Consider the following 27,772-nt stretch of genomic DNA (forward strand, 5'->3'; position numbering starts at 1 on the left):
CCTGAACAAGGACCATCAGGACAGGCAATATTTTAATGAAAGATGCATATATAAAAATGTTTAAAAAAACTTTTGAATTTACACTAGGATGTTAGGGATCATATATATAGGGCTTTCATGACTGGGTTTGAATAAACATTAGACATAACAGATTAGAAAGCAGACTCACCTTGTGAGGCAACATACATCACTCACTGCGACAGAACAGTAGATAAAACTTTATTCAACATATATTTACAATGAGGATTATAAAATTATCATTACAATAGGCCAAAAGAAGGGACAGTATATTATAACACAGAACATAAGATCGTAATGCTTTTGATTCTGGGCATTTTCGGTGGTCTAATGGATACAAGAAAATATTAAAATGATTTCAGTTTTCTTGTAAAATAAAACTTTAATATAGACACACTTATTACAAGATTACAGGTTGTATAAGTTTGCTGGTAATATCCTGAAACAATGATTTTATGCCATTGAGCCACACACCCAGGTGATATTTTGACTGCATGTAAAAATTCCAGGTAATGACGGAAATGATGTGTGGTAACTGGAAGAAAAGAAAGCGTTGGCCATGCCACCAACATATTACACTAAGGTCTCATGCACACGGAGACTTACAATTCCATTTTTGGCACCCAGGAAGCTGCACGGGCCACATATAGCCACCCATAGGTGTGCACAGCTTATTGCATCAGGTTGTGCACCCCAAAGCTCATACAAACATGCCTTTCTCTGCAACCGCAGTTGCACTGGGCAGTGAATGAATGGGGACCCATTCAGTTCTATGCTGAATGGGTTCCTGTTCATTAACATATTGAAGCATAGTAAACACAGTTTTACTATGCTTTAGTTATGAATGAACACAGTGAGTGAGTGTGTTGACTCTGTTAATTTAGAAAAGGAATGGGCCTGTAAATTACATATTTACTAGCCCCTTTCCCCTTTCTCCATTCTGAATCATCCCCCATAGCAGCCAGGGTGAAGAGGAAGGAAGCCAGCAGCACTGCGGGGGACGGTGCAACATGGAAGGAAGCCTGCCAGAAGGTAGAGTCCGCACCCCACAAAGTGATTAGGGTGTGCCCAGAAACATCTGGCAAACCCCCTGCGCATGCTTATGCAGCCACCCACACAAGTGAATAGATAATTGGCATATTCAGGAAAAAGCATTGTATGCACATATATGGGAAAACGCCAATGCAGAGGCTATTGGCGCTTACCCAAGCATGGATGTGTACACCCATCCACTTGTATTGATGGCTGCACATGGTATGCGCAGCTCCCTGGGTGTCAAAGTCTTAGCACACAGGAGCCGCTTAGGCTACATTCACATATAGGGGCAGAATGGGTTGGCTGCCAGTAACAATCACTAGATTCTTGCTGGTGGTTCAAATTGCTGCCTGCACAAACTGTGTGTGAACAGCAGCAGCTCTCAGATTTGTATTCTGAGCAGCTAAAAGTGTGCACCCAGTGTTGGGGTTTCTGCAGAGTTCTGGTCCCAACAAACTGCCTGCAGCTAGTTTGTATGCAGCCTTTGAATGCAGCGCTCTATGTGGGTGAATGGAGCCTAAGCATCCGTGTACATAAGGCCTTAAGGTTTCATGTTCTAGTCTGCCCAGAAAACAGACACAATTTGATTTTGTTGGCATGGACAGCATAGGCACTTTTTTTTCCTCCATTGACAATAAATCAGGTGCAGTATTTCAAGTTTCAACAGTCCCCGATCAAAACATAGCAAATGCTTGAGAGGCAAGGTCGTTTCAATAATCAGTAGACACCTGTATATTGGAATGTAATGTTCTTCTTTTTTCTCTTCAAGAATCACATTCATCACCTAACAGTAAGCCTGTAATTTTAGTGAAACAGAGCTGGCCGATGCTGTGCTTCTTCTGAAAATGTCAGTTGCCTGGCTGTTATGTGGATCCACTGCCTTTAAAGCCAGGCAAACCGTCAAATACACAGATTACATATATACAGGGGAGCTGTTTTACCTGCCAAAGGATCTGTAATGTCAATCTATCCAGTTATGAGATTTACACAGCCCTGCCAGGCAGCACACCTCTAAATGGTAGTGGAGGGGACCTGAACTTTCTCTGCTGCAGTTAGGCATGAACGCTAAGAAAACAGTTACATTCACAGATTAAATACATTTGTAGGGTCTGTTTTGCCTGCCTGAGATATATAAAGATCTGCCTATAGAAGAGGGGAACTGATCCTTCTCTGCTGCAGTTTCACTTTCACTTTTAAGTCCCCTCCATCCTGTTTGTGGAAAGTAAAATGATAAGTAGCAGGATGATTAGCTCAATTATCTGTCACTTGGCTCTTTCCTCTTATCAACATGCCCCTTGCACTGCAGCTACCTTTGCTTCCCCCCAAAGGTCTGCTGTATAGACAATACAGTAGATTGCAAGAAGCTGGTACAAAGTCAAATTCAGGCACTTAAGCTGCTTGCATCTAATGATGTATAAATGATTACAGAGCTGCAATAATTTGTGTCCTTTATATCTGCATGGCGTTCAGCTTTAAGTAACACTTACAGGTCTTGTTCATGTCCCCGGGCCTATGATTGTACAGTAAAGGAGAAGAAGCACCCTGATGAGCTCATGCCCCCTGCTCTCTTATCAGCATGGTCATTGTTAACACATGAGCACTGCGGCAAAATGAATTGGCTCCTCATGCTGCTTCTCCATCTCTCAGTCTGGGCCTTGCTGTACAGGTTCTTACATACTGCCCACATTTAAAAAAATATACAGATCAGGAAATGTAGAAAAATCAAAGGTTTTTATCTGTATTCTTGTTCTAGAATGTTCGCTTAGAATATTGAAGCAAGTGAGAAATGACAGCCAGGTTAAAAGCATTTTCAGAGGGTCAGTTCAGCAACGGAAAGCTCCATGCGTCTCTCAAGACAGTTCTTTTTTTAAGTGAATATATCTGGGCTGTGTACACAAACACAAAACACAAACTCTTTCCTCTACCTTTGAAGGTTATTTGGATGAGGATGGACAGATGTGAAATTTAACTGAATGATGGAGTCAGTATGGTCCAGTTTCCTCCATCCATATTCATTTTACTGTAGTGCAAAGCAAACTATGGTGCTCGACAAACTGAAGTCTGACTTTGAAGCTACAATGGTCCCACTGCACTGCTAGATTTCACCAGAAGATGGCACTGCAAATTAAATTTACCTGCATTAGACACATCTGTGTCAGTGCAGAAGATTGTCACAAGCAAACAGGTTATTTACATTTGAACATGAAATCCACTTTGAGGTACCGCCATCGATTTGGTCACATTCAGGTTGCCTGTGGGATGTAATTGACCTTTGTAGGTACCATTGTCAGAAGAAATGGCCATCAGCCGTGTTGAAACTTGTCTCTACACACCACTGTTTATCTATGCCAGTGGTGCTACTCACAGTCTATTCATGGCATCAAGACAGACATTATTCTAGAGCAAGAGGGAACAAAAGATCTTTTGACAGTTGGATTGTTGGATTACAACATCAAATCTGGCTAAGGTCTGTCAGTCTGTTAAAAGAACTTTAATGCAGATGCGATTCATCAGTTAACTTATATAAGATCACACTACCTGAACGTCATCCTTTTCTTTGTTACTTGGAGTAGCAGTAGAACGTGCAATAAACACTGTACATCCCGTCATAAAAGCTGAGAGCAACTTCCTTTTATTAAAGGCAGTGGAATAGTAAGGATTCAGTGCTGCATCAAGTGGCATTGTGTGTCATGGTTGCTACATTGTCTGGAACCCTGAAGTACTGGGTTGTCAGAGGCAGGCTTTAATTCTAGCTATAGGCCCTAACCTTCATGGTGATTTTTTTTTCCCCTTATGTAGGCCCCAGGCACACTGGGCATTTAGCCCCGATGAACTGTATGAGGCTCTGGCGTCTTAGATGCAGATGGAAGGTATAGGAGCACCACCCAACCAAGGACAAATGCACTGAAACACAAGTATTTAGCATCACTGTGCAGTGTGCATGAGGGCATATTGGGGGGACTTTACTAAAATGGGAGCACTCAGAATTTGGTGCAGCTGTGCATGGAAGCCAATGAGCTTCTAACTTCAGCTTGTTCACTTAAAGTGTTTTTCGAAACCTTGGACCCTGCATTTACTATATCTGGTCTCCTCATGTACCCCCAACGGGCCATGTTTTGGGAACTTCCCTTAGATAAAATAGTTCTTATCAATACCAAGTCATTGATATTGATTTAAAGCAGCTGTGTAAAGTAAAGGAAAATATGAAAACATGGCCCGTCAGGGGTACTTGGGGACTGAGTCTGAGAACCACTGTCCTATAGTACACAGAACATGGAAATGTAATTATTTTAGTAAATACTAACTGCTAAATACCTTTTCTCATCAGCAGTATATAGCAGCCTTAGGCCTTCTATGAGTGTCCAGTAAATGTTGTAGGAGGACACATTGCTTTACTGCAGATATACAGACTGAATTTTACTGTTGTGGGTTTAGCAACACAAGCTTTGATAATAAAATATGGAAGCTGATTGACTTCTTTGCAGAGCTGTACCAGATTTGCATGCTCCAGTTTTAGCAAATCAACACCCATTGGGGGTTGATTTACTAAAACTGGAGAGTGCAAAATCTGGTGCAGCTCTGCATAGAAACCAATCAGCTTCCATTTTTTTTGTGAAAGCTTCATTGAGCCCGGGTTCACACTGCTGTGATCTCAGAGATCACATGTGATTCGCACTCGCACTGCAGGTGAGATCACATGCACTAGATTCGCACAGAAAATTCAGCGTTGCACCGATTCGGACGGTCAAATCGCATCAATGTGAACCAGGGCTTAGGGTGACAACACTCTGTCAGTGTTTACAAATAGCCTTGCTGTGTTGTCACCCTAAAAGAGAAAATGTCTGTACAAAGACGTTCATCTCAGGATCACGAGATCATATTGATCAAAACTGCAGATATGAAAATGTAAATTTTTGAAATACATTAACATGTTAAAGCTTATACAAGATTGTAATGATTGGGTTTATATACAGTTTAGGGCAGCATCAGTGCTCACAAGAATTCAGACTACCAATACTTCAAAGGGGAGCTCCATATAACTAGAAAGGACAGCGGCAGGTATGTGTAAATTGTTAATGATACCGCCCTCCACGCTATCCTTTACCAGATACAGCTCTGAAAACATTGTGTCAGGAGTGCAGAGGTACCATTAGTTTGATGTCCTTGCTATTTAATTAGTCACTGCAGTAGATGTCTATGGGCCATTTATAGTTACTAATTACATTGCAAAAATAAAAACAGGGACTATAAGTAGAGCGCACATGGACTGGAAGCATTGAACTAATAGTACCATTACTAACACAATATTCAGAGAGCTATAGCCTGTAAAGGAATGTGCAGAGTTAAAGGTGAACTTATTCCTCTTATCCTTTAGCATACTAGTAACTGACAGCTATCATTCAACTCATGCCTTGAAAGTAATTGTTTTAGTAAACAGCTGAATCAGTGGGTTTAGAGCAAAACTAAATCTATCGATTTAACTACTTTCCAAAACAGTTACATTCAAGGCATGCTGTGAATGATAACTGTCACAGCTGCTTGTGCTTTCAATCAAACTGTTAAGCCATCAAATGGCTGGTGTTATAACTGATCACATGTGCAGCACCATGGCAACTGCAGATCAAACAGAGGCTAAGCTAGCAGCTTCCTTGACTGTAAGGTCCTTTTCACACAAGCAGACCGATCGGCTCCACCTGTTTGCTTTTCAGGCAGACCAGATTGGACTAACCAATTTTCTTCATGGGAAGGCAAATCTAAACAGACATATGTCTGTTTGCATCCGATCCAGTTCGCCAAAAAAATGCCCCATCTGTCTAGCGCAGTGTTTCTCAAATCCAGTCCTCAGGCCCCCCCAACAGGTCATGTTTTCAGGATTTCCCTCAGATGAAACGGCTGTGGTGATTGCTAAGGCAGTGAAACTGATCAAATCACCTGTGAAAAATAATGGAAAACATGACCTGTTGGGGGGGCCTGAGGACTGGATTTGAGAAACACTGGTCTAGCGGATCATATTGGATGACACTCCGAAGGAAACAGACAGGCATCAGACCACCCAATAAAGAATGGCAGGCTGTGTCCGTGTCCGATCTGCATGAGCGGAGCGGACACAGACCTGTCATCCGCCTACTCAGCGGGGTTCAGCTGACCAATTCCCCACTGAGCAGATGGATCCACTTGCCAGAGTCCTCCCTATGTGAAAAGGGGCCTAAAGGAGAGGAGGATTTAGGTCCGCTATAAGTGTAATAAAAGAATAAGTGCACTTCCAGAGAAAGAGCATTTTGTTAAAGTAATCTAATCAATACTCTCTATCTGCAGCCAAGAGATACAGGGAGATTGGCCCCATAGACTTCTATGGGGCTCTAATATGCAGGCGTGGCCAAAACACAGAGAACTTGTGACATGGGATCTTTAAAATCCTTGGAGGCCACAGCCATCAGATTAAACCAACTATGCATATCTGAAGGGGAAGGGGTGCAAGGGTCAATTAGGTACCCTCAAAAGGGACAAATTGGGTTAGTCCTTTTAACACTTTACACAATATATGGCCAAAAGTATGTGGACACCTGACCATTACTCCTTTATGAGCTTGGTAGACATGATCTAAAACCATCAACATCGTATGGGCCTTTCCACAAGGTTTTTAGAGTGTGCCTGTAGGAATTTGTTTCCCATAAAAAATAACTTAAGTCAGGTGCTGTGTTGGACAAGAAGACCACTCCCCAACCAGGTTTCTAATACATCCCAAAGGTATTCAGAAAGGTTAACGTCAGCATGCATGCCTTCCCACCAAATCATCAATCCACGTTTTTATGAAAATGGCTTTGTGCACAGTGGCACAGTCATGCTGGAATAGAAAAGAGATAACTGGTTATCACTTTGACAAGTATTTCCAAATTTGCTTCCTCACCATCCTGGCAGCAAATGTACAAAACACTTCAAAAATCATATTTCCTGCTCATATGACTGGCTTACTTATTTTCCCCAAAATCTTTTGAGATATGATTTCTGGCATTCCAAGCATTTAAATTAGGTGGTTATTGTGAGACTTTCATCTTTGGTGATATATTGAGAATATGTCTAAATGGGTGCTGGGAATGCAATATTTCTCTCACTGATTATGATTATTAGACTTGTGCACAACGGAAAATTTTGTTTAGTTTCGGTTCGTTGTCATTCGTAAAATACATAATTTCGTTCTATTATATTCATTATGTTACGTTAATTTGTTATTATTCGTAGAATGTCGAATTCATTCGTTCGTATTCATTGAAATTCGCTATTTATGTATGTATATACATTCGTGATAATGATTCGTAGTTTGGAAAGTCGTTTGTTTATTGAATCTTTTAACACACACAATGACAATGTCTCTTCTCCTCGGCTCAAATACAATACAACACCCTTCTCACTCAGTTCTCAGGAATGCACTTTGCCAGTAATCCATCCTCCGGCACAAAATTAATTAGCTGATTGGACTATAAGATTTACTTGAACTGACCTTTCGTTTCATTAGAATGTTAAAGAATTACCGAATCATGACGAATTCATTCGTTATATTTCTTTTGTATTCGTTATTTATTTTATTCGGACATTCGGATGCATCCGAATGTCCGAAAGATGCAAAATTCGGCCGAATTTCGATTCGTTACGAAACATATTGCACAAGCCTAATGATTATAGCAGACATATCCCCTACTTGGCCCTCAATCAGAGGGTTGCTGCAATAGTTTGTCTCTGTATCTACAGAACAGAAACAGGTAAAAACATAGTTGCAATGAAGTTGGGTCTTAAAAAAAAATCTTGAAGCTATACAACCGATCTAGAAGGGATTGTTTTGGCTTGACAAAAGTGGAGTTATCCTCACTCAAAATATATGCTACATGGCCCGATGTATGCCTTCTTGGATGGTAGTGCTATAGAGATGCAAGCGAGAAAGCAGACCACTATCACGAGCAATCTGCTTATTCCAATGTTCAACCCAATAAGCAAGTTAATCCAAAAAATATATTACTCTTTTATTCTTACTGCAAGAAAGAGCTTGGTTCCACAATTTTGAAAACAAACTGTCCACTCCTTACAATTTGGTTCTATAATATGCAGCATTAAAGTCATATCAATGTCAGAAAAAGGTTGTGCAGGAACCTTTTCTAAAGTTGGACAGTCGTATCAGTTAAGACAGCTTTCATAGGGAAACGTTGAATTTCACAAGTCATCCGACTGGGGGTCTCACAAGTCAGATCCTATGTTGCATCAGTGTGAACCAAGCCTCAAAGCTTAAAGAGGAAGTAAACCCTGATCTGTTTAATTTCTCTTTGTCTCCCTGCAAAGGTAAAGCATAATGGCCTATTATGCATTGCATTGTAGCCCATTATGTGTCACTTACCTGTCACAGGAACCAGCGATGTCACCACTGTCCCCTGTAGCACAAAGCGTCCATCTTCTTCTGGGTATCGCTGCTCCGAACCACTCACAGTGCCGGAGCAGCGATGATGTCACTCCCACACATGCGCACGGGAGTCACCACTAATGGCATATCGCTGTTAGCAGTGGCATGCTCAGTGCACCTGCGCACCACTGTCTATGGCAATGCACCGTAGACAACAGTGCCTGTCTTTTTGTAAATATCTTCTAAACCGTGTAGGTTTAGGAGATATTTTTTGGACCTACAGGTAAGCCTTAATCTAGGAAATAATCAAATTATTTCCATTTACTAAATATTGGAAAAACAGTGCTAATCTATAGCAAATCACCTTTATTCTGAAAATAACACACAATGTTGAGAATGAAGCAGGTAAAAGAACTGGGGGCTCCTTAATAAGGAGTTATTGTACTGGAAGCAGAGCTTTTTTTCAGGGGGAACAAAGGGGAACACATTTCTGGCACCTCCAGCACTGAATGTATGCAGGGGCAAGGGGTAATGGGGTGTACTGAAGGATATTGTTGCTGGGGGTGTCTTATGTAGCTAGTGGGTCAACTGTTGCTTGCTGGGAGGGATCTTCTTTTGAGGGAGGGGTCTATTGCTGCTGGCTGCTTATTGGGGATGTCTATTATTGTTGGCGGATGTCTATTATTGCAGGGGGGTCTATTTTTTCTTGGGGGGTTGCTATTGTTACTGGCTGCATAGAATCCCTTTTACTGCTTTTCTTATTATTGTTACCAAATTCCATACAGATTACTTAGCACCACAAATGATACTTGGTTCTGTTTTCTCTAAAAGAGATGGTACTGACAGATGAGTATGGGGTGGAAACAAGGGACGGTGCTTGGAGGTAGGTAGGGGGCGAAGAGAAGGACTTTGGAAAGGAGAGTTCCTGCACCTATTCTCTGAGAAAAAAAAAATCCCTGACACAAATTGACATAGATAACCAAAGTGCAATAGCTAGTGATGGTAATAAAGTAGTGTAGTTCAGTTGTCTGCCTGGGTGAGGATCCTAGCTAGGGTCCCAGCATGTATTTTTGGGGTTCCCAAGTAGTGAAATATGTACTAAATTTAAATGTGAACCACATATTTTTGGTCTATGAAAAAATGGCACACCAGCGTTTAGTGGTCCACCATCAAAAACAATGAACATGAGTTAAGATCTAAGGGTACATGTGACATCTTAAGTTTCATAAGTAGCCATCAGGACAGGCATATGCGAGCTCTCCCTGCCTGCTAACGTGTTCTTGAAGGTGCATACTTCAAGGCTGCCATCTTTATCCTTCTTCACCAATTGGTGGGTCAGTGACCTGACACAAATGGTTGGGTATTAGATGTCAAAACACCCGATTACTACTGGCAATTGGGAAAAAGATAATCACCTTCAAAACTAACAGCAATGGCAGCTTCCATCTATACAGAGACATTTCCCTTTCAGCCTGTTATATTTGCCTGTTTGTCCTCACATACTTTGGCATTATTAATTTGCACTCTGCAATTTCCTGCCTGTTTTAAATATACAGCATGTTTCAAGTTCAGCACTGCTGGTATTCATCAAGTATGGGTTCCAATTTTAGTACTTAAAAAAAAAAAAGCACAAGTATCTTAAATGGGGTTAAATTAGTAAATTCTAGTGTTATAAATAGCTTCTGGTACCAATGATTTCTATATGACAATATTGTGTATTGTGTTGATTAGCAGTATTCAGTATATCAGAAAGCACAGCTTTTAGAGTGGGTCACTGTAGAGTTTGTAACACACTGCACAGCATACAAAATGGGGCAGTCTGGAGTATGCCAAATCCAGCGCACGGAACAGAGTGGAACTGTCCAGAGTAAAGTTTGCTGGGATCTTGATCTCCCTGCCTGCAGCCCACTTTATACTCAACTCTGTCGTGTTAGAAAGTGCAGGTGGCTCTACCATTCTTCCTGAATTTCTTCTTTAGAGCGGACCCATACTTAAAATCGACTTGATTTATTTACACAATTTAATGTGACAGTCATTAGAAAAAATACTTTTAGCACATAATTCCTGATTTGAGACAGCAAAGCAATTTTGCGCACATGGCAGTGCCTAGGCACATTCCAATCTTTTAGCCTGTGTCAGGAATATGTCATTATCCAAAGCATTTCCTACTTATCTTTTTAATCACTGTATTCACTATATTATATTAATATTATATTAATAGTGTTATCCAGAGGCAAGTCTAGGAACAGGAAAAGTTGCCCAGTCATATCTTGTGCTCTAGTATGGTGGCGCCACACAGCAGTTTAATAGATAAGGCTGAATCTATAATAATGGGATTGGGAATAGAATAAAATGTATGATTGCGTTAAGTATGCTAAACTTCTAGCTAAATCTTACTTTATATTACCATATATTTATGAGAGACACAAAAATGCTCAAACTTTACTTAAGCTGCTCATTGTTTCTTTCAGCCAGAGGGCTGAACAAAAGAAATCTAACCAATTCCTCCATTCACACAAATGAGGTGGATCGAGGTATCCCCCCCGCAGAGGCATTGTATTCTAACAGCTGCAACCTCTGCTGTCAAAATGCACTGATCAGCAGCTGTAGCTGCTGATCGAGAAAACATTTCCAACATGTCCCTTTGACTGAAATTGAAACAATTGACTTCTGTCAAGCAGGGATGGCCACATACTCATCGAAACTGTCCGGTCCCTGCTGAATCGGCTGATTTTCGATCTTTGTATAACCAGCTTTAAACTCTCGGCCCTGCTGACCAATGCTCACTAGGCAAGAGGGTGTGCCACAGTTTAAAGACCATCTAAACCCAAGACTGAAAATTTAATGTATTGCCGCTTACCAGTCCTTAGATGTGGTGGCTGTATTAATTTTCTTTTTTCAAGCTTATTTTTTTTCACCTTGAGATTCTGCCAATAAACAACTTCCAGTACTAAGATGGCAATGCTCATTCACCCTTCTGTATCAGGACAACAGAAACAAGAAAGAACTACACAACCCTGCCCCTCTCATATCTCTCATAACATAGAATGGCATGGTTTTGGAAAAACTGATCACAGTCAGCACAGGTGGAAGAAGTTATCAGTCCACAAGATTTGAGGAAAGATAAACAGGTACATTTTTGGACTTCTCCAACATATATAACAAACAATTCCTGTATATTTGCAAGACCAAAAGGGACCAAAAGAAAAAAATCACTGTTAGGGTTTACATACCTTAATTTGCTGAGCTAAGTCAGACATTTGCATAATTGAGATCCTCAGGATTTAGGTCTTTGGGGGAATTAATCAAGAAATCTGATTGCCCATGCAGGCACCTATTGATTACTTCACAGTTGTATTTAAAAAGGAACCAGTGAAGTTTGAAAAATATGGAACTGCCAGTGCTGACTTGTTTTTCAAGGCGCATGTTTTAAGGGTGTCACCTTTATTCTTACTTCACTGCTTGATCAGTCAGATTGGAACAAACTTGTGAACATACATGTCCCAGCTCAAAGACTTACTGAGTAGTGAACCAAGAGTAGAGTATGAAGAGGTGTATGAGGTTAGACTGTGTATGGGGTGAGGTGCTCCTTTTCTGTGAGTACACCATGCAAAGTCCTCAAGAAGTATTGTTCTGCCTCCAGAAAGCAGTGTCAAACACATTTTTCTATGCTGGAAACCAGAGCAGATAACAGGATATATACAGGCACAAGTGCAAGGTATGAACCCTTTACACTGGTTAATCGCTGGTGTGGTGACACAAAGGTGTATTTTGAGTGGACCACCACGGAAAATGCAAATTTGAATTTTGAGTTTAGTCCTTCTTTATCTGCCGAGAACTCTTTTTTCATGTAAAATCCTAGTTTTATCTAAAGCTAGACCAAATCAATTATTGTGTTTGTTGTCAGATTTGTCACAGAAGATTCAAAGTTCTATAATCTAGGACTTCTATGCATTAAGAAACATGAATCACATAATATATACTCCAAAAAACATGAATGGTGGTGAAATAAATCTTCATACATCCATGTGACCAGATAAAAGGAAACATATACTGTATAAAACCTTTTTGATCTTTCACATAGTGCCTGCCTACATTATCAAGTAGAGGAATAATAAAATGCCTTAGCATATAGTGTATAGAGCATAAATCCACTTCTTGGCCTTTTTGATTGGGGAAGAGTAGGGATGAATGGGGGAGGTTGTTGGGGGGTATTGCACATACCTCCTGGAATCTGATCATTAAAAAGTGGGTAAGAAGTGTATGATCATAGTGTGATTTCCCTTTGTGAAGTCCTAGCCTGAGAGACTTTTATATCCCATAAGCCTAAGCCTGCACCCTGCCTGGTGTTCAGAGTTGGGTAGAGAGCCATGTCCACTCAGATACTGCCAGTGCATGAGTAGTATAATACTGGCTTTGACTTCATATTGCTGCTAAGTAACCCATGTCTGTGAAATGGACATGTCAAATGTCCATTCCCAGCCTATACCACAAAACCTGCCACTGATGCCAAGCAGCCAGATTACAGGTCCCTGCAGTACCTAGTTCATCCCTGCAGTACCTAGTTCAAACTAATGTCTGACTGAGAGGGACAGATGCTGGTCACAAGCCAAGACTTATTCCGTAAAAATAACTTTAATACACTCTAATACAGAGTGCATCTAACTAGCTGTTAGACATACAATTTTCAAACTTGAATGCCTGCTTCTACATGACACATTTCATTCTCCCCTTCACCTCCCAGCTCCTCAGAGAAAGTGTATATCCTTTAAAGTACAGTCATTTGACATGAGTGCTATAAATACAGGTTCATGTCATCTGGTTGAATGAACACAGGGTGGTCAGTCTCGTTAATCATCTTGTTTAAATAAGCTCTACCTACGATTCTATAGAACTATTAAAAATACTGCTTCCTCATTGGATATACTACCCTTCTTGGCAGCACCATTAGTAGAAAGATTACTTATGCTTACAACAAGTTAGTGATTTCATTCAGTAGAGAGAGGGATTAAGGCAAAAGGGTTCTGAAAGATTTTTCTGGATCTTTAGGTTTTGTGCCCAAATTGTATAACCCCTGCAATGCCTAGAGACGTCATACGTTCGTTAAAGGAATACACACGTAACATGGTCCTAAGAGCGTATGTTACAAGTCCTGAGTGCCCATTATAAAATAATGGAAATATTGTAAGGCTAGGCCCACATGGCATGGCATTGTGGGGTTGAGATTCCCTTGCAGTGTTATCCTCACAGAATGTTTCGTAATACCGTCTTCTCCTGTGCACAATTCACAAACCAGTTGGAGGTTCTAAAAATTGAATTTTAAAAACATACAAAAAGTCATGTGGTAGTCATTGGTGGGCACTGGGGCGTCTCCAGGCTGTCTCTTCTCGTTGACTGCTGTTGTTGTTTGTGGTGACATGGCTGTTCTGTTCACAAATAGGTTCTTCATTGTTTGTTTTCTCCAGAACGGGAGCAATAGACTCCTTTTCAGTGCTTCTTTTTTTCCTGGCACGGGCTGGCATAGTCAGCGGCACCAATATGCAGACAATATGGAGGCAGTAGTACCAGGAGCTTAAAAAAAATAAAAATAAGTAAATGACATGTATTGAAATGAATCAGAAGTCAACACTTCTTTCTGTATGTACATCGAATATATCTTCTCCCAAAAGTTTCAGAGTCAAATTTTTTAGGAATAAAATGCATTACTTAAGTATGACCTTGAACAGACCCAAAAATAGAGAGCTCATAGACAATAAACATGGATTTACACATCTACAGATGTGGTTAATTTGATCAATGTGGGGTCTGGAACTCTAAAGCCCTAATCCAGGGTCAGGTTCCTCTTGGGGCACCCAGCCATCCAAGAAAAAAAACCCTATAGATACTTTTTATCCAGGTGTTGTCCAATGTCTCTTGTCCCTCCGGAGATGGGTGGATTCTAAATGCTGAGTGGCTTCCAGGTACTGATAATAGAACTTTGCCCAAGACGAAGTTTTGATTTAACCTGCCCACTCAAGTTATACAGTATCTGAATGTATGACGAGCTGTGACAAGGACTTTGATTAAGCCGCCAACACAGCTTCTAAACAAAAGCGTGAAAAACAAAGACATACAATTTGGTGTAGCGCTATATCAAAGTGTCAAGGAAAATGTGTCAACATGCATATACCTGAAACCATCAAAATAACTAGATATCACAGGCTACTGCATGGGCACAAAAAAATGTGAAATCATACATTTAAACAAAGAAATGTATATAAAAAATATATATAAATATAAGTGAAGGAAAATATGCGTGAAAAAACAAACTATTTGTTACAATATATTAATTTGCAAACTCTTTGATGGAAGGTGCAAATATTAAATGAGTCCCACAAAGTCCAAAAACCAGTGTCAAATTATAAAGAAGAAAATCAGGGAAGGCTTCAAGAAAAACTTTCAGGTGAATTCTTCATACATATAACACCACCACCACCACCGTGAGACTGGGGGAGGCTTACCGGAGGACTTGGACTTTGGCTAGGCTTATGACCCCCAAGTCATGTAGGCTTATGGCTGGAAATCAGCCCAACAGGTGTATATATTCAGCAAATTAGGCTCACACTGCAGCATCAATTTAGCGATAATGCGTTGTTATCCAGTAGGAGATAGGGTCACGGTATTGTATATGAAACCATAAAAATAGGAATCCGACATAGCGTAATATTGTCAAAAAACACGTTTTAATCGATAAAGCACGTAAAGAAACACTCACATTTTGAAGAAATCAAAACGGCACATTTGGTATAAAAGTTGCAAGCGATGTCTGTAAAGGAGTCCACCCAACGCGTTTCGACCACGGAGTAGTCATCTGGGGTGTGGACCCTCCTTCACAGCATTGCTTATAAAAGAATGGTGACCCCTGTGTCACTCAGAATGCCATAATGCTTCCTGCCAACGTCACTTCTGGTTAGACACCGGAAGTGTATGCCCTGGCTAAAATATATATTGAAAGATTAAATATCCCCTTATATTGATTGTTAGTAAGTAGTAAATACCTATTTCGATATTCCGATTGGCTGTTATAAATAAATAAAACGTCCCGAGGTAGGTAAACCTGAGTTATATTCCATAATAGACTTGTAATTACCAAGCCTCGGTTTCGATTTCATATTGGCCAATGATCTGTCTGCAATCAAGCCTCGCTTTGAAAGCGAGGCATGGTTGCACTCACTTCCGGTTAGGCGTCTAAAATCCAAGCCTCGATCTGAGAAAGAGGCTGGGGTGGCGCACTTCTGCTATCTGTATATTAAAGGCGGCCGGTGTACACCATACACTGAGCGTCATTAGCCATCATGGATAGATGGGACCAAAACCCTCAGGAAATGGATCGCAGTCTAGTCAACCAGTATATATTAAACTTAATAAATAGAAATGTAAAAATTATGAAAATGAAATGTAAAATATTTTTTTTTTTTTACAAAATCAAATGAAATAAGGGATATAACTATATACCCACTGCTAGGTATAGTGATATAATTGAAAATTGAATGAATAGGGGGTTGTACTGAGTGCCTGGACCCGTATCCAAAATCTACCGAATGGTCTCCAATGCAATTATAAGGGGTTATACTAAACATATATCTATCTCAACCTAAAAAAGGGGAGCCACAGTTAATATTATGCTTGAATTTTATAGAGAAATAAATATCCAATGCTAGGCTGGAGGATGTGTTGGCTGTGAGTGACAAGAGATCATCATATACAGACAATTAGCAGACTTATCAAAAAACAATTATAATAGTATATCTTGCAGTTTTACCAGAAAATATACAATAGAAAAAATAAAATAAAAAAATAATAAAAATATAAAAAAAGATAAAATAAATAATATACAAAAATGTCAAAAAACATTTTAGTTTTTTTTTAAATATATAAAAAATGTTTTATTATAAAGGAGGAGGGGCTTCTCATTATAATTATACACACACCTCCTACGTTCAAAAACTAAATTCCAACTTATAAATCTATTTAACAATGCTGAATATATAGTCACTTGTACCTTCAAAGTAAAGGACTACTTTCTTACCCCTTCCAATTTCATACAGACTGGAATGGGGGGTAATGCAGAAAATAAAATTAAAAATAATAAACGTATAAAAAGATATAAAAAGATAAGGAAAGTCATTCCGTCTCGACTCAACTAAGATCTGTTAATGAAAGAGTTAATGTCCCATTCCACATTGATACCTTGTGGAAAATGACTCTGCAATTCATAGATCCAGAAGGTTTCAAGCCTCGACACACCCCTCATAGAGGCCCCTCCTCTCCATGGCGCAGTATATCTATAATGAGAAACTGGGTCCTAGTAGGGTCACGGTCATGACACTGACGGTAATGGCGTGGAACTGTGTGTTTGGTACTGCCTTGTTTTATCAGATTAATATGTTCGGAGACCCTTGTAGTAAATGATCTTATGGTGCGGCCCACATATTGCTTGCCACACGGGCAAGTTAACATTTAGACCACGTTTGTTGTGGCGCAGGTAAAGAATTGTTTGATATTGTAAGTACGGCCTGTAATGGTCGATTTAAAAACCTTTGTGGTCCTACGTCCAGAAGTGTTGTATTGACATACAAGGCACTTTTTGCACGGAAAATAGCCTGTCCAATTATGGAAAAAAGATGGTTTGGTAGGAGGGTTGATAATAAAAGGAGCTATTTTACTTTTAAGTGCGGGTAAACCTCTGTATACAACCCTGGGTCTTTCCGAAATAACAGAACACAGAACATTATCTTTTCTTGGGATGTCCCAATGTTTCATAAAGATATCTTATCTGCTTGTGTTGTATGGAGAACTTAGTAAGAAAGGACCATTTGAAGGCATGGTCTTCCTCATTTCGAGGCCTTTCAACTAATAACTGCAAACGATCGGTGTTTGTGACTTCCACTAATGCTTTATCTACATCGCCCTGATTGTACCCTTTTTTCCAAAAATTGCGACCTAAGGACATCAGCCTGTACCTTAAAGGTCTCCGTCTCTGTGCAATTACGCGAAGCCGCAAGAATTGGCTTTTTGGGATGGAATTCAGCCATGTCCTATTGACGGGTATGAAACCGTTTGTCTGTCAGTTTAAAATAGGTACTAAAAATGAACGAATGTTCAGCTTTTTCCACTACAAGGTCGAGGAAATTAATCCTTGATGTACTCGATTGAAATGATTCCTCTATCATTGGAATTAAGGGTTAAGAAGAATGCTTCGAGTGAATCTGAAGTGCCAGACCATAGGAGGAGAACATCGTCTATGTAACTAATCCACAGCTTCAACTGGGGACAGTCTAAAGCAGGGATATGCAATTAGCGGACCTCCAGCTGTTGCAAAACTACAAGTCCCATCATGCCTCTGCCTCTGGGTGTCATGCTTCTGGCTGTCAGTCTTGCTATGCCTCATGGGAATTGTAGTTCTGCAACAGCTGGAGGTCCGCTAATTGCATATCCCTGGTCTAAAGCATAGACGATCTCCTCCTCCCATTTAGCCATAAACAAGTTGGCCAAGCTGGGGGCAAATTTTGCCCCCATCGCCACTCCCTTTATTTGTCAATAGAAGCGGCTATCAAACCAAAAATAATTTTGTTGTGTAGCAAACTCCAAAAGCTCCAGAATATAGTTGATTTGAGTGGGAATCAAGGTAGGCTCCCTCCTCAAAATATATTCCACCGCTTCCATCCCTCTAGAATGAAGGATGCACGTATAAAAGGACGTGACATCCGCTGTAACCAGGAGGAGGTCACCCTCTATTTTAAACCCAGAGAGTCAATTAATTATGTCCCTCGTGTCTTTAATAAATGATAGAGTTTTTCTTACAATTGGTTGGCGGAAGAAGTCAATGTATTTCCCAATCCTGAAGGTTATGGAGTCGATGCCACTTATAATCGGGCGTCCGGGAGGGTGTGAAGTACTTTTATGGATCTTCTCTAAACATATTAATCTGATAAAACAAGGCAGTACCAAACACACAGTTCCACGCCATTACCATCAGTGTCATGACCGTGACCCTACTGGGACCCAGTTTCTCATTATAGATAGGTATACTGCGCCATGGAGTGGAGGGACCTCTGAGAGAGGCGTGTCGAGGCTTGAAACTTTCTGGATCTATGAATTGCAGAGTCATTTTTCACAAGGTATCAATGTGTAATGGGACATTAACTCTTTCATTAACAGATCTTAGTTGAGTAGAGACGGAATGACTTTCCTTATCTTTTTATACGTTATTTTTCATTTTATTTTCTGCATTTCCCCCCATTCCAGTCTGTATAAAATTGGAAGGGGTAAGTAAGTAGTCCTTTACTTTGAAGGTACAAGTGACTATATAGTCAGCATTGTTAAATAGATTTATAAGTTGGAATTGAGTTTTTAAACGTAGGAGGTGTGTGTATAATTAAAATGAGAAGCCCCCCCCCCTCCTTTATATATTTTTTTATATATTTAAAAAAAAAAAAGTCTTGACATTTTTGTATATTTTTTATTTTATATTTTTTTATAATTTTTTTATTTTATTTTTTCTATTGTGTATATTTTCTGGTAAAACTGCAAGATATACTATTATAATTGTTTTTTGATAAGTCTGCTAATTGTCTGTATATGATGACCTCTTGTCACTCACAGCCAACACATCCTCCAGCCTAGCATTGGATATTTATTTCTCTATAAAATTCAAGCGTAATATTTCCTTTGGCTCCCTTTTTTAGGTTGAGATAGATATATGTTTAGTACAACCCCTTATAATTGCAAGCGTTTTGGTGTTCTGAGTGACACAGGGGTCACCATTCCTTTATAAACGATGCTGTGAAGGGGGGTCCACACCCCAGATGACGACTCTGATCGAAACGCGTTGGGTGGACTCCTTTAAAGACATCGCTTGCAACTTTTATACCAAATGTGCCGTTTTGATTTCTTCAAAATGTGAGTATTTCTGTAGGTGCTTTATCGATTAAAATGTGTAGAATATTGCTCTATGTCGGATTCCTATTTTTATGGTTTCATATAGAATACCGTGACCCTATCTCCTACTGGATAACAACGCATTATCGCTAAATTGATGCTGTGGTGTGATGCGAATTTGCTGAATATCTACACCTGTTGGGCTGATTTCCAGCCATAAGCCTACATGACTTGGGGGGCATAAGCCTAGCTAAGTCCAAGTCCTCCGGTAAGCCTCACCCAGTCTCACGGTGGTGGTGGTGGTGTTATATGTATGAAGAATTCACCTGAAAGTTTTCCTTGAAGCCTTTTCCTGATTTTCTTCTTTATAATTTGACACTGGTTTTTGGACTTTGTGGGACTCATTTAATATTTGCACCTTCCATCAAAGAGGTTGCGAATGACTATATTGTAACAAATAGTTTGTTTTTTCATGCATATTTTCCTTCACTTATATTTATATATTTTTTTATATAAATGTCTTTGTTTAAATGTATGATTTCAAATTTTTTTGTGCCCATGCAGTAGCCTGTGATATCTAGTTATTTAGATGGTTTCAGATATATGCATGCTGACACATTTTCCTTGACACTTTGATATAGCGCTACACAAAATTGTATGTCTATATTCAGCAAACAAACTTTGTGGTCAGTGTTAGTTTGGAACTTGTTGAGAGTGATGCTAAGATAAAGTTGTTTTATTCACGATAAAATCCTTTTCTAGAGTCCAATGAGGGACATAGACTTTAACCTTCAGTTTATACATTTGCCTACAGGAGCATTAGACACTGGCTACCAAGAAAAACTTTAAGCCAGCCTAAGGTAACCCCACCCACTAATAGCATGCATCGGTTTAGTAGCAATGTAGCAATGAAAACATTATCACAAACACAGAGGAGCCGGACCTCGGTCCCTCAATGGACTTTAAGAAAAGGGTTCTTTGAAGTATAAAAATCCTATTTTCTTTCTCATCCATTGAGGGACACAGAGACTGCTGGCTGCTCGAAGAGCCACCTTAAGGACCTTATGCTTGGAAACATCAAATGAGACCAAAACGTCTACCAGCTACTCAGATATGTGGAATGAGAAGCTTGTACAACCTTACTGGGTCCATCTGGGAATCCAACAATGGAATCAGTCTTCCTAAAAAGAAGCAGTGGCTCAGATTCTTACAGCAACCACGTCCACACAATGGAAGGAAATATATTTTTAGTTAACTGGAGCCAGACAGAGTAGCGAAAGAACAATGTCTCAGTTAGCATGAGGCAGAAACTACATTTGGCTAGAAGATAGTTCTGGGCCACAAAACCACATTGTCTCCAAAAGGTTTATTTGGTGGTTTCTGATGTGCAGAGAAAGCAAGATTTAGGTCCCAAAGAGTCACAAAGGAAAAGACATGGAAGCTACAAAGAACAATAGGTCAACAGTTTCTGAAACTGAACAGAAAGGGTAGAAACCTGACCCTTAATAGTGTTGAGAGCCAAATACTGGTCCAGACCCAGATGCAGGAAGGTGGGGAATCATCCAATTTAACAACTCTTGGGGTGGAAGCCTAGAGAAGTAAAGTATGCCTTCCATGGTAGGCCTTGGGAGAAGTAGACATCCTAGATTTTAGCAGCATAGGAAACACAGACTCAAAGATGCCTCTGTGTCTCAGAACCTGAGACTCAAAAGTTATGCTGTTAAAGCCAGACACCGTTAAGCAGGATAGAAAATTCATCCTTGGGACAGATGACCCTGCTGATCCAGTAGCACCCACTGAGCATATCAGGTCAGTGTACCACATTTACCCAAGTAATTTTGGACCAATCGGGATCACCAAAATGTGGACAAAGAAGACATTTCATGAGAAGAAAGGCATAGATCAAGGTATACTGATCACACTAAACTACCAGAGCACCCATTGCTTACACTAGATGATCCCTGTACCTGGAGACAAACATGTCCTGCTTAATGTTGAATTTGGCTGCCAGGAGGTCCATATCCAGAGTACCCAAACTCTGACATAAGTCCTTGAACACCTTCGACTTTAGGGTCCAATCCCCCAGGTTCAGGTACTGTTGGCTGAGGAAGAATTGTGTATGCCTAGAGTATACACAGCTGACAGGGCTGGAACATAAAGTTCTGCCTAGGACAGAATCTAAACTGATCTAATCACCTGAAGTTCCACAACAGTGATGGGGAAGCAAGACTCCTTCAGCGTTAAGAGCCTGTCTCACTTAAGCGAGCCTCACAGAATTATTATTCCCATTATGGGCGTGAGTGGGCCTTGGGTCTAAGTTTTGCCTAAGGCCTCACAAAGCCTAGAGCTACCTCTGGAAAGAACATTCTGGTTTGAGGTGTGTGCAGGACTAGACCCAGATGCCTCAATGACTTGTTGGTCTTTTTTAAATTGGGACTAATAAAATCAGTGGTGTACCGGGGGGGGGGGGGGATTCACCCCGGGTGCCACACATTGGGGGAGGGATGTCAGCCTGGGGGTGTGGAATGATCCAGAGAAAAGATTGCAGCAGGGCCGTCTTAATGAGCGGGCACCCCTGCACTTTCCAAGCTTTGTATAAATTGTATGTATCTTGGTGAAGTCCATCGTGTCAGCAGGGGGCTCAGCAGACCTGTCATCCAATCAGGTCAGGCTGTCCCTCAGAGATCTTCAATATCTCCTGAGGCAGATGGAGTTGGTGGGCGGAAGCGGTGGTGTGGCTGCCTCCTCCACTCCAAAGACTCATTCATAAGCTAATCCCACAGCTGAAGGAGGAGAAAGAGGAGCCCCTGGTGTCTGCATCTCCAGGCATGCTGTATGTGACTGAGCATACTTGTCACTACATACCAACCCGTCACTATAATACAGTATACAGCCCCCTAACCTGCCATTCTAATACTCTATACTGCCCTAACCTGCCACCATAATACCTTATACAGCCCTAACCTGACACCATAATACCCTATACATCCATAAACTGACACCAGAATACCATATATATCCCTAACCTGACACCCTAATACCCTATACAGCCCTAATCTGCCAATATAATACTCTATACTACCCTAACCTGTCACCATTATAACTTATACAGCCCTAACCTGCCACCATAGTGCCATATACAGCCATAACCTGCCACCATACTACCCTAACCTTCTTAATGGCACCCCAATTGCGGTGCGATTTGGCTGTATGATAAATCGTGCTGCAGTCAAGGCAAATCTCAATGCGCGACACTGTCGCCAAAGAGAAGCTCCTGCTCCTTTTTGAGTGACTAACTTCAATTTTGTCGGGGGTGCCAAATATATGATCCGCCCCGGGTTCCAAATGCTCTAGGTATGCCCCTGAATAACAGAATACTTTGCCTCCAGGATAAGCCCATTAGTGAAAGACTGCAGTGACTCAGAATCAGAGTTGATGGCTTGGAAGCTGCTAACGCCACAGCCAATTCAGATACTGACTCTGCAGGGTAGAGTGCAGAAGCATGCATTTGACTGCTGCCATCAGAGGCAGCACAAAACTGAGTGATTTGGGTAATGAAGTTTTGCATGACAATGGTAAAACCTCAGCCAAAAGGACAGGGGGTCTAGCCACACCTAATAGAGCCAAAGAGCCAAGAGCCAAAGACAATTCCAAGAATGGAACAGATTCTAGGAGCAGAGAATAGCATGATTCCAGGCTGCAGGCGTTGGCTCTGTCTGTAGGCATATATGTAGGCACTGAATATAAGCTGGAGGTTCTCTCCCCATGGCTAGATTTAAACATGTTGCAAATTGATGGCAGTATGGGTAAGAGTGATGGCCTCAGGAACCCATGTAACCCTGGCAGGGGTTAGATGTCTTCTTGACACAGCGTGGAAGGAAATAGATTTTTATGCATGTGCAACATTCTAGCCAAAGGATGCTGTCAGCTCTCAATCCTACAGCATTAACTCCTCCCTTGACAAACCCATCAGGAACACGGATTGATAGTGCCTAGTGGACTAGATACAAGAAAGACATAAGTTATCAAGTTACATTTAACCCTTTATACCACTCACCAATGGAGTGTTATCATTGTAGCCATCCTAACAAAGCATAAAAAATAGACCCTTGTAGAGGAGACAAGGGCAACACAGTAGCTATCCCAATGATAAAAATGACCGTGGTTGGGTTATGTTCATGTTGGCTTTTTGTCCAGTGGACTAGATACCGTATATACTCGAGTATAGGCCGACCCGAATATAAGCCGAGGCCCCCAATTTACCCCCAAAAAACTGGAAAACTTATTGACTCGTGTATAAGCCGAGGGTGAGACATGGCTGTCCATCCCTGTGTGTCCGTCCATCCCTGTGTGTGTGTCCGTCCATCCATCCCTGTGTGTGTGTCCATCCATCCATCCATCCATCCATCCCTGTGTGTGTGTCCGTCCATCCATCCCTGTGTGTGTATCCATCCATCCCTGTGTGTGTGTGTGTGTGTGTGTGTGTATTCATCCATCCATCCATCCCTGTGTGTGTGTGTGTGTGTGTGTGTGTGTGTATCCATCCATCCATCCATCCCTGTGTGTGTGTGTGTGTGTGTGTGTGTGTGTATCCATCCGTGTGTGTGTGTGTGTGTGTGTGTGTGTGTGTGTGTGTGTGTCCGTGCAGCCTTGTGTGTGTGTCCAGCCTACCTGTGTCCCAAGCCTCCGTCCCGAGCCGCCGTCGTCCCGAGCCTCCTCCGTCCCGTGCCTCCTCCGTCCCGTGTCGTGCCGATGGATCGCCGCTCCAGGATCGCCGCTCTTCTCGGCGGCCATTCTACAATTCAAAAGCCGCGCCTCCGCCTCCGCCTGTGATAGGCGGAACACTCAATTTCCCAGCAGCCTGTGTTCCGCCTATCACGGACATCCTCTCATACTCGTCCGTAGTATGAGAATGAACGGATGTCCGTGATAGGCGGAACACTGACTGCTGGGAAATTCAGTGTTCCGCCTATCACAGGCGGAGGCGGAGAAGGAGGCGCGGCTTTTGAATTTTAATGTCCGCCGTCTGTCTGCTCGATACGCTGATCGAGCAGTCAGACAGCGGTGACTCGAGTATAAGCCGAGGGGGCACTTTCAGCCTCAAAAAAGAGGCTGAAAATCTCGGCTTATACTCGAGTATATACGGTAAATGAAGTAGATTCTGGTGCTCAACCCCACAAGCCTACTCAGGCCGCGTACACACGGGCGGACTGTTCGCCCAACTTTGTTTGTCAAACAGTTTCGGCAAACAGTCCGCTCAAAATTAGCATGGACGGACATGGCCACACACTGCACTTTTTGAGCGGACTGTTTCAGCGAACTGTTTGCCAAACAGTTCGCTCAACTTTTGAAATGAACGGACTCGCCCACGTAAGGCGGAGGCAAATCCGCCCATTTCGAGCGCGTGTACAGGTAGGCGGGGCCCGCGAAGGAGACGTCGCGGGCTCCGCCGCCTGGAATGGACTTAAAGGGGAACCCCAACGCCGAAAAAAATCGGCGTGGGGTCCCCCCAAAGTCCACAACAGACCCTTGTCCGAGCACGCTACCCGGCCGGCCAGGAAAGGGGGGCGAGCGAGCGCGCCCCCCTCCTGAGCCGTACCAGGCCGCGTGCCCTCAACATGGGGGGGTGCCTTGGGGAAAGGGGGGCCGCGCGGCCCCCCCACCCCAAAGCACCTTGTCTCCATGTTGATGAGGACAAGGGCCTCTTCCCGACAACCCTGGCCGTTGGTTGTCGGGGTCTGCGGGCGGGGGGCTTATCGGAATCCGGGAGCCCCCTTTAAGAAGGGGGCCCCCGGATACCGGCCCCCCACCCTATGTGAATGAGTATGGGATACAATGTACCCCTACCCATTCACCTGTGAAATAAAGTACAAAAAAAAACACAACACAGGGAAAAAATATTTTATTGCACAGCTCCGGGGGTCTTCCGTCTTCGGGGGTCTTCTCGCCGGACTCCTCCGCTATCTTCGTGTAGCTCTTTTGCTAGCGGAGGAGTCCGGCTTTCTTCCTCCCCGCCGCCGGCCTCTTCTCCCGACTTCGGGGGTCTTGTCCCCCTCTTCGGTTCTTCTGCCGGGCCACCGCGCCTTCTTGTAGCTCTTTTGCAGGCGGTGGCCCGGTCTTCTGTCGCCGCTGCCTTCCGTTCTTCTGTCGCCGCCTTCGGTTCTTCTGCCGGGCCACCGCGCCTTCTTGTAGCTCTTTTACAGGCGGTGGCCCGGTCTTCTGTCGCCGCTGTCGCTGTCGCCGTCGCCGCCTTCCGTTCTTCTTCTTCTTCTTGTTCTTCTTCTTCTTCTCCAGGAGATGTTGACACGTCGCTCTCTCCGGCCGGAATGCCAGAGCCGCGCTGTGCGGTCACTTATATAGTGACAATGGGGCGGGGTCACATGGTATATGTCACATGGGTTGGTCACATGGTGACCCCGCCCCCTTACGATGTCATAGTCCCCATGTGACATCAACCCATGTGACCAACCCATGTGACATATACCATGTGACACCGCCCCATTGTCACTATATAAGTGACCGCACAGCGCGGCTCTGGCATTCCGGCCAGAGAGAGCGACGTGTCAACATCTCCTGGGGAAGAAGAAGAAGAAGAACAAGAAGAAGAAGAAGAACGGAAGGCGGCGACGGCGACAGCGACAGCGGCGACAGAAGACCGGGCCACCGCCTGTAAAAGAGCTACAAGAAGGCGCGGTGGCCCGGCAGAAGAACCGAAGGCGGCGACAGAAGAACGGAAGGCAGCGGCGACAGAAGACCGGGCCACCGCCTGTAAAAGAGCTATAAGAAGGCGCGGTGGCCCGGCAGAAGAACCGAAGAGGGGGACAAGACCCCCGAAGTCGGGAGAAGAGGCCGGCGGTGGGGAGGAAGAAAGCCGGACTCCTCCGCTAGCAAAAGAGCTACACGAAGATAGCGGAGGAGTCCGGCGAGAAGACCCCCGAAGACGGAAGACCCCCGGAGCTGTGCAATAAAATATTTTTTCCCTGTGTTGTGTTTTTTTTTGTACTTTATTTCACAGGTGAATGGGTAGGGGTACATTGTACCCCATACTCATTCACATAGGGTGGGGGGCCGGTATCCGGGGGCCCCCTTCTTAAAGGGGGCTCCCGGATTCCGATAAGCCCCCCGCCCGCAGACCCCGACAACCAACGGCCAGGGTTGTCGGGAAGAGGCCCTTGTCCTCATCAACATGGGGACAAGGTGCTTTGGGGTGGGGGGGCCGCGCGGCCCCCCCTTCCCCAAGGCACCCCCCCATGTTGAGGGCACGCGGCCTGGTACGGCTCAGGAGGGGGGGCGCGCTCGCTCGCCCCCCCCTTTCCTGGCCGGCCGGGTAGCGTGCTCGGACAAGGGTCTGTTGTGGACTTTGGGGGAACCCCCACGCCGATTTTTTTCGGAGTTGGGGTTCCCCTTTAAGCCCATTCCAGGCGGCGGAGCCCGCGACGTCTCCGTCGCGGGCCCCGCCTACCTTCACACGCGCTCGAAATGAGCAGACTTTCCTCCGAGCGGGAACAGTTTGCTCATTTCGAAAGTAGCCTACACACGGGCGGACTGTTCGCTCAAACACAGTTTCAGCGGACAGTTTTTCGGAATTTCCGAAAGACTTTGTCCGTCAAACTGTCCGCTGAAACTGTCCGCTGAAAGCCCACACACGAGCGGACTGTCCGCCCAAACACTGTTCAGCGGACAAGGTTGGGCGAACAGTCCGCCCGTGTGTACGCGGCCTCACTGAGTTTTCAGAAACAGGGCAAGCGCTGAGGCAATGCCACCGGCTTTTGACCTGGAAAGTACTCTGTAGCTAACTTTCAGTCTGGAAAATAACCATCATGGATGCCAGTGCCTGAAGTTTATTTCCATATTATCCCACAACATGCAATCCAGTGGGGTTTGGATGCAGTGCTACAAAAGTCAGGCTGAGAACGACTGCAACGGAAAGCTGCAATGGAGACAAAGCTTAAAACTTAGACATGCTGGTAGTGGGAGGGGGTTATCCTGGGTTGGCACAATGGTTCCAGAGGTATTACTCTAACCCGTTCACTGTTCCCAAGTCCAAAGAGGGCATTCGCCCCATTCTAGATCTCAAGGCTCTAAATGTCTTCATGTAAGTGAACGTGCTACTGAGAAATAGCGAACATGCCAGCAGTGAAATATATACAGTTGGGGAAACACAGAGTTGTCTCAACTAACATGATGGCACACTTATAGGCAGTCTACTGCCAAATTTACCTGTAAAACTGTAGAGAAGGTTTTACTGATAAGAGCACAAATGGTGCCACAGTATAGCTGATTGCCACTTGTGTTGCCATCCACGTCATGACATCATACACAAACTTGAGTTCAGGAGACCGTAGAAAATGGTGTCGAACATTGTTCCTAATCTGTAAAAGCAAAACATAATGATGTGTTAAGCTTTTAAAG

At 43.0% G+C, this 27,772-nt stretch overlaps 1 protein-coding gene across 1 annotated transcript in view; it reads right to left on the reverse strand.

Moving 5' to 3' along the window:
* Nucleotides 1-203: 203 nt before the first annotated feature.
* Nucleotides 204-27,772, reverse strand: part of MBOAT2 (membrane bound glycerophospholipid O-acyltransferase 2) — a 366,457-nt gene continuing 338,888 nt past the window's right edge. The window contains exons 14-15 of the mRNA XM_077488747.1: nucleotides 27,581-27,732; nucleotides 204-14,011 (exon numbers count right to left, since the gene is read on the reverse strand). Of these exons, the coding sequence (XP_077344873.1) occupies nucleotides 13,789-14,011; nucleotides 27,581-27,732 (375 nt within the window). The 3' untranslated portion in view covers nucleotides 204-13,788. The remainder of the gene's footprint in view (nucleotides 14,012-27,580; nucleotides 27,733-27,772) is intronic.

This window comes from Lithobates pipiens, unplaced genomic scaffold (assembly GCF_037356315.1).
Source record: "Lithobates pipiens isolate NorthernLeopardFrog02 unplaced genomic scaffold, aLitPip1_a1.2 Scaffold_18, whole genome shotgun sequence".
In the NCBI taxonomy this organism is placed as follows: domain Eukaryota; kingdom Metazoa; phylum Chordata; class Amphibia; order Anura; family Ranidae; genus Lithobates; species Lithobates pipiens.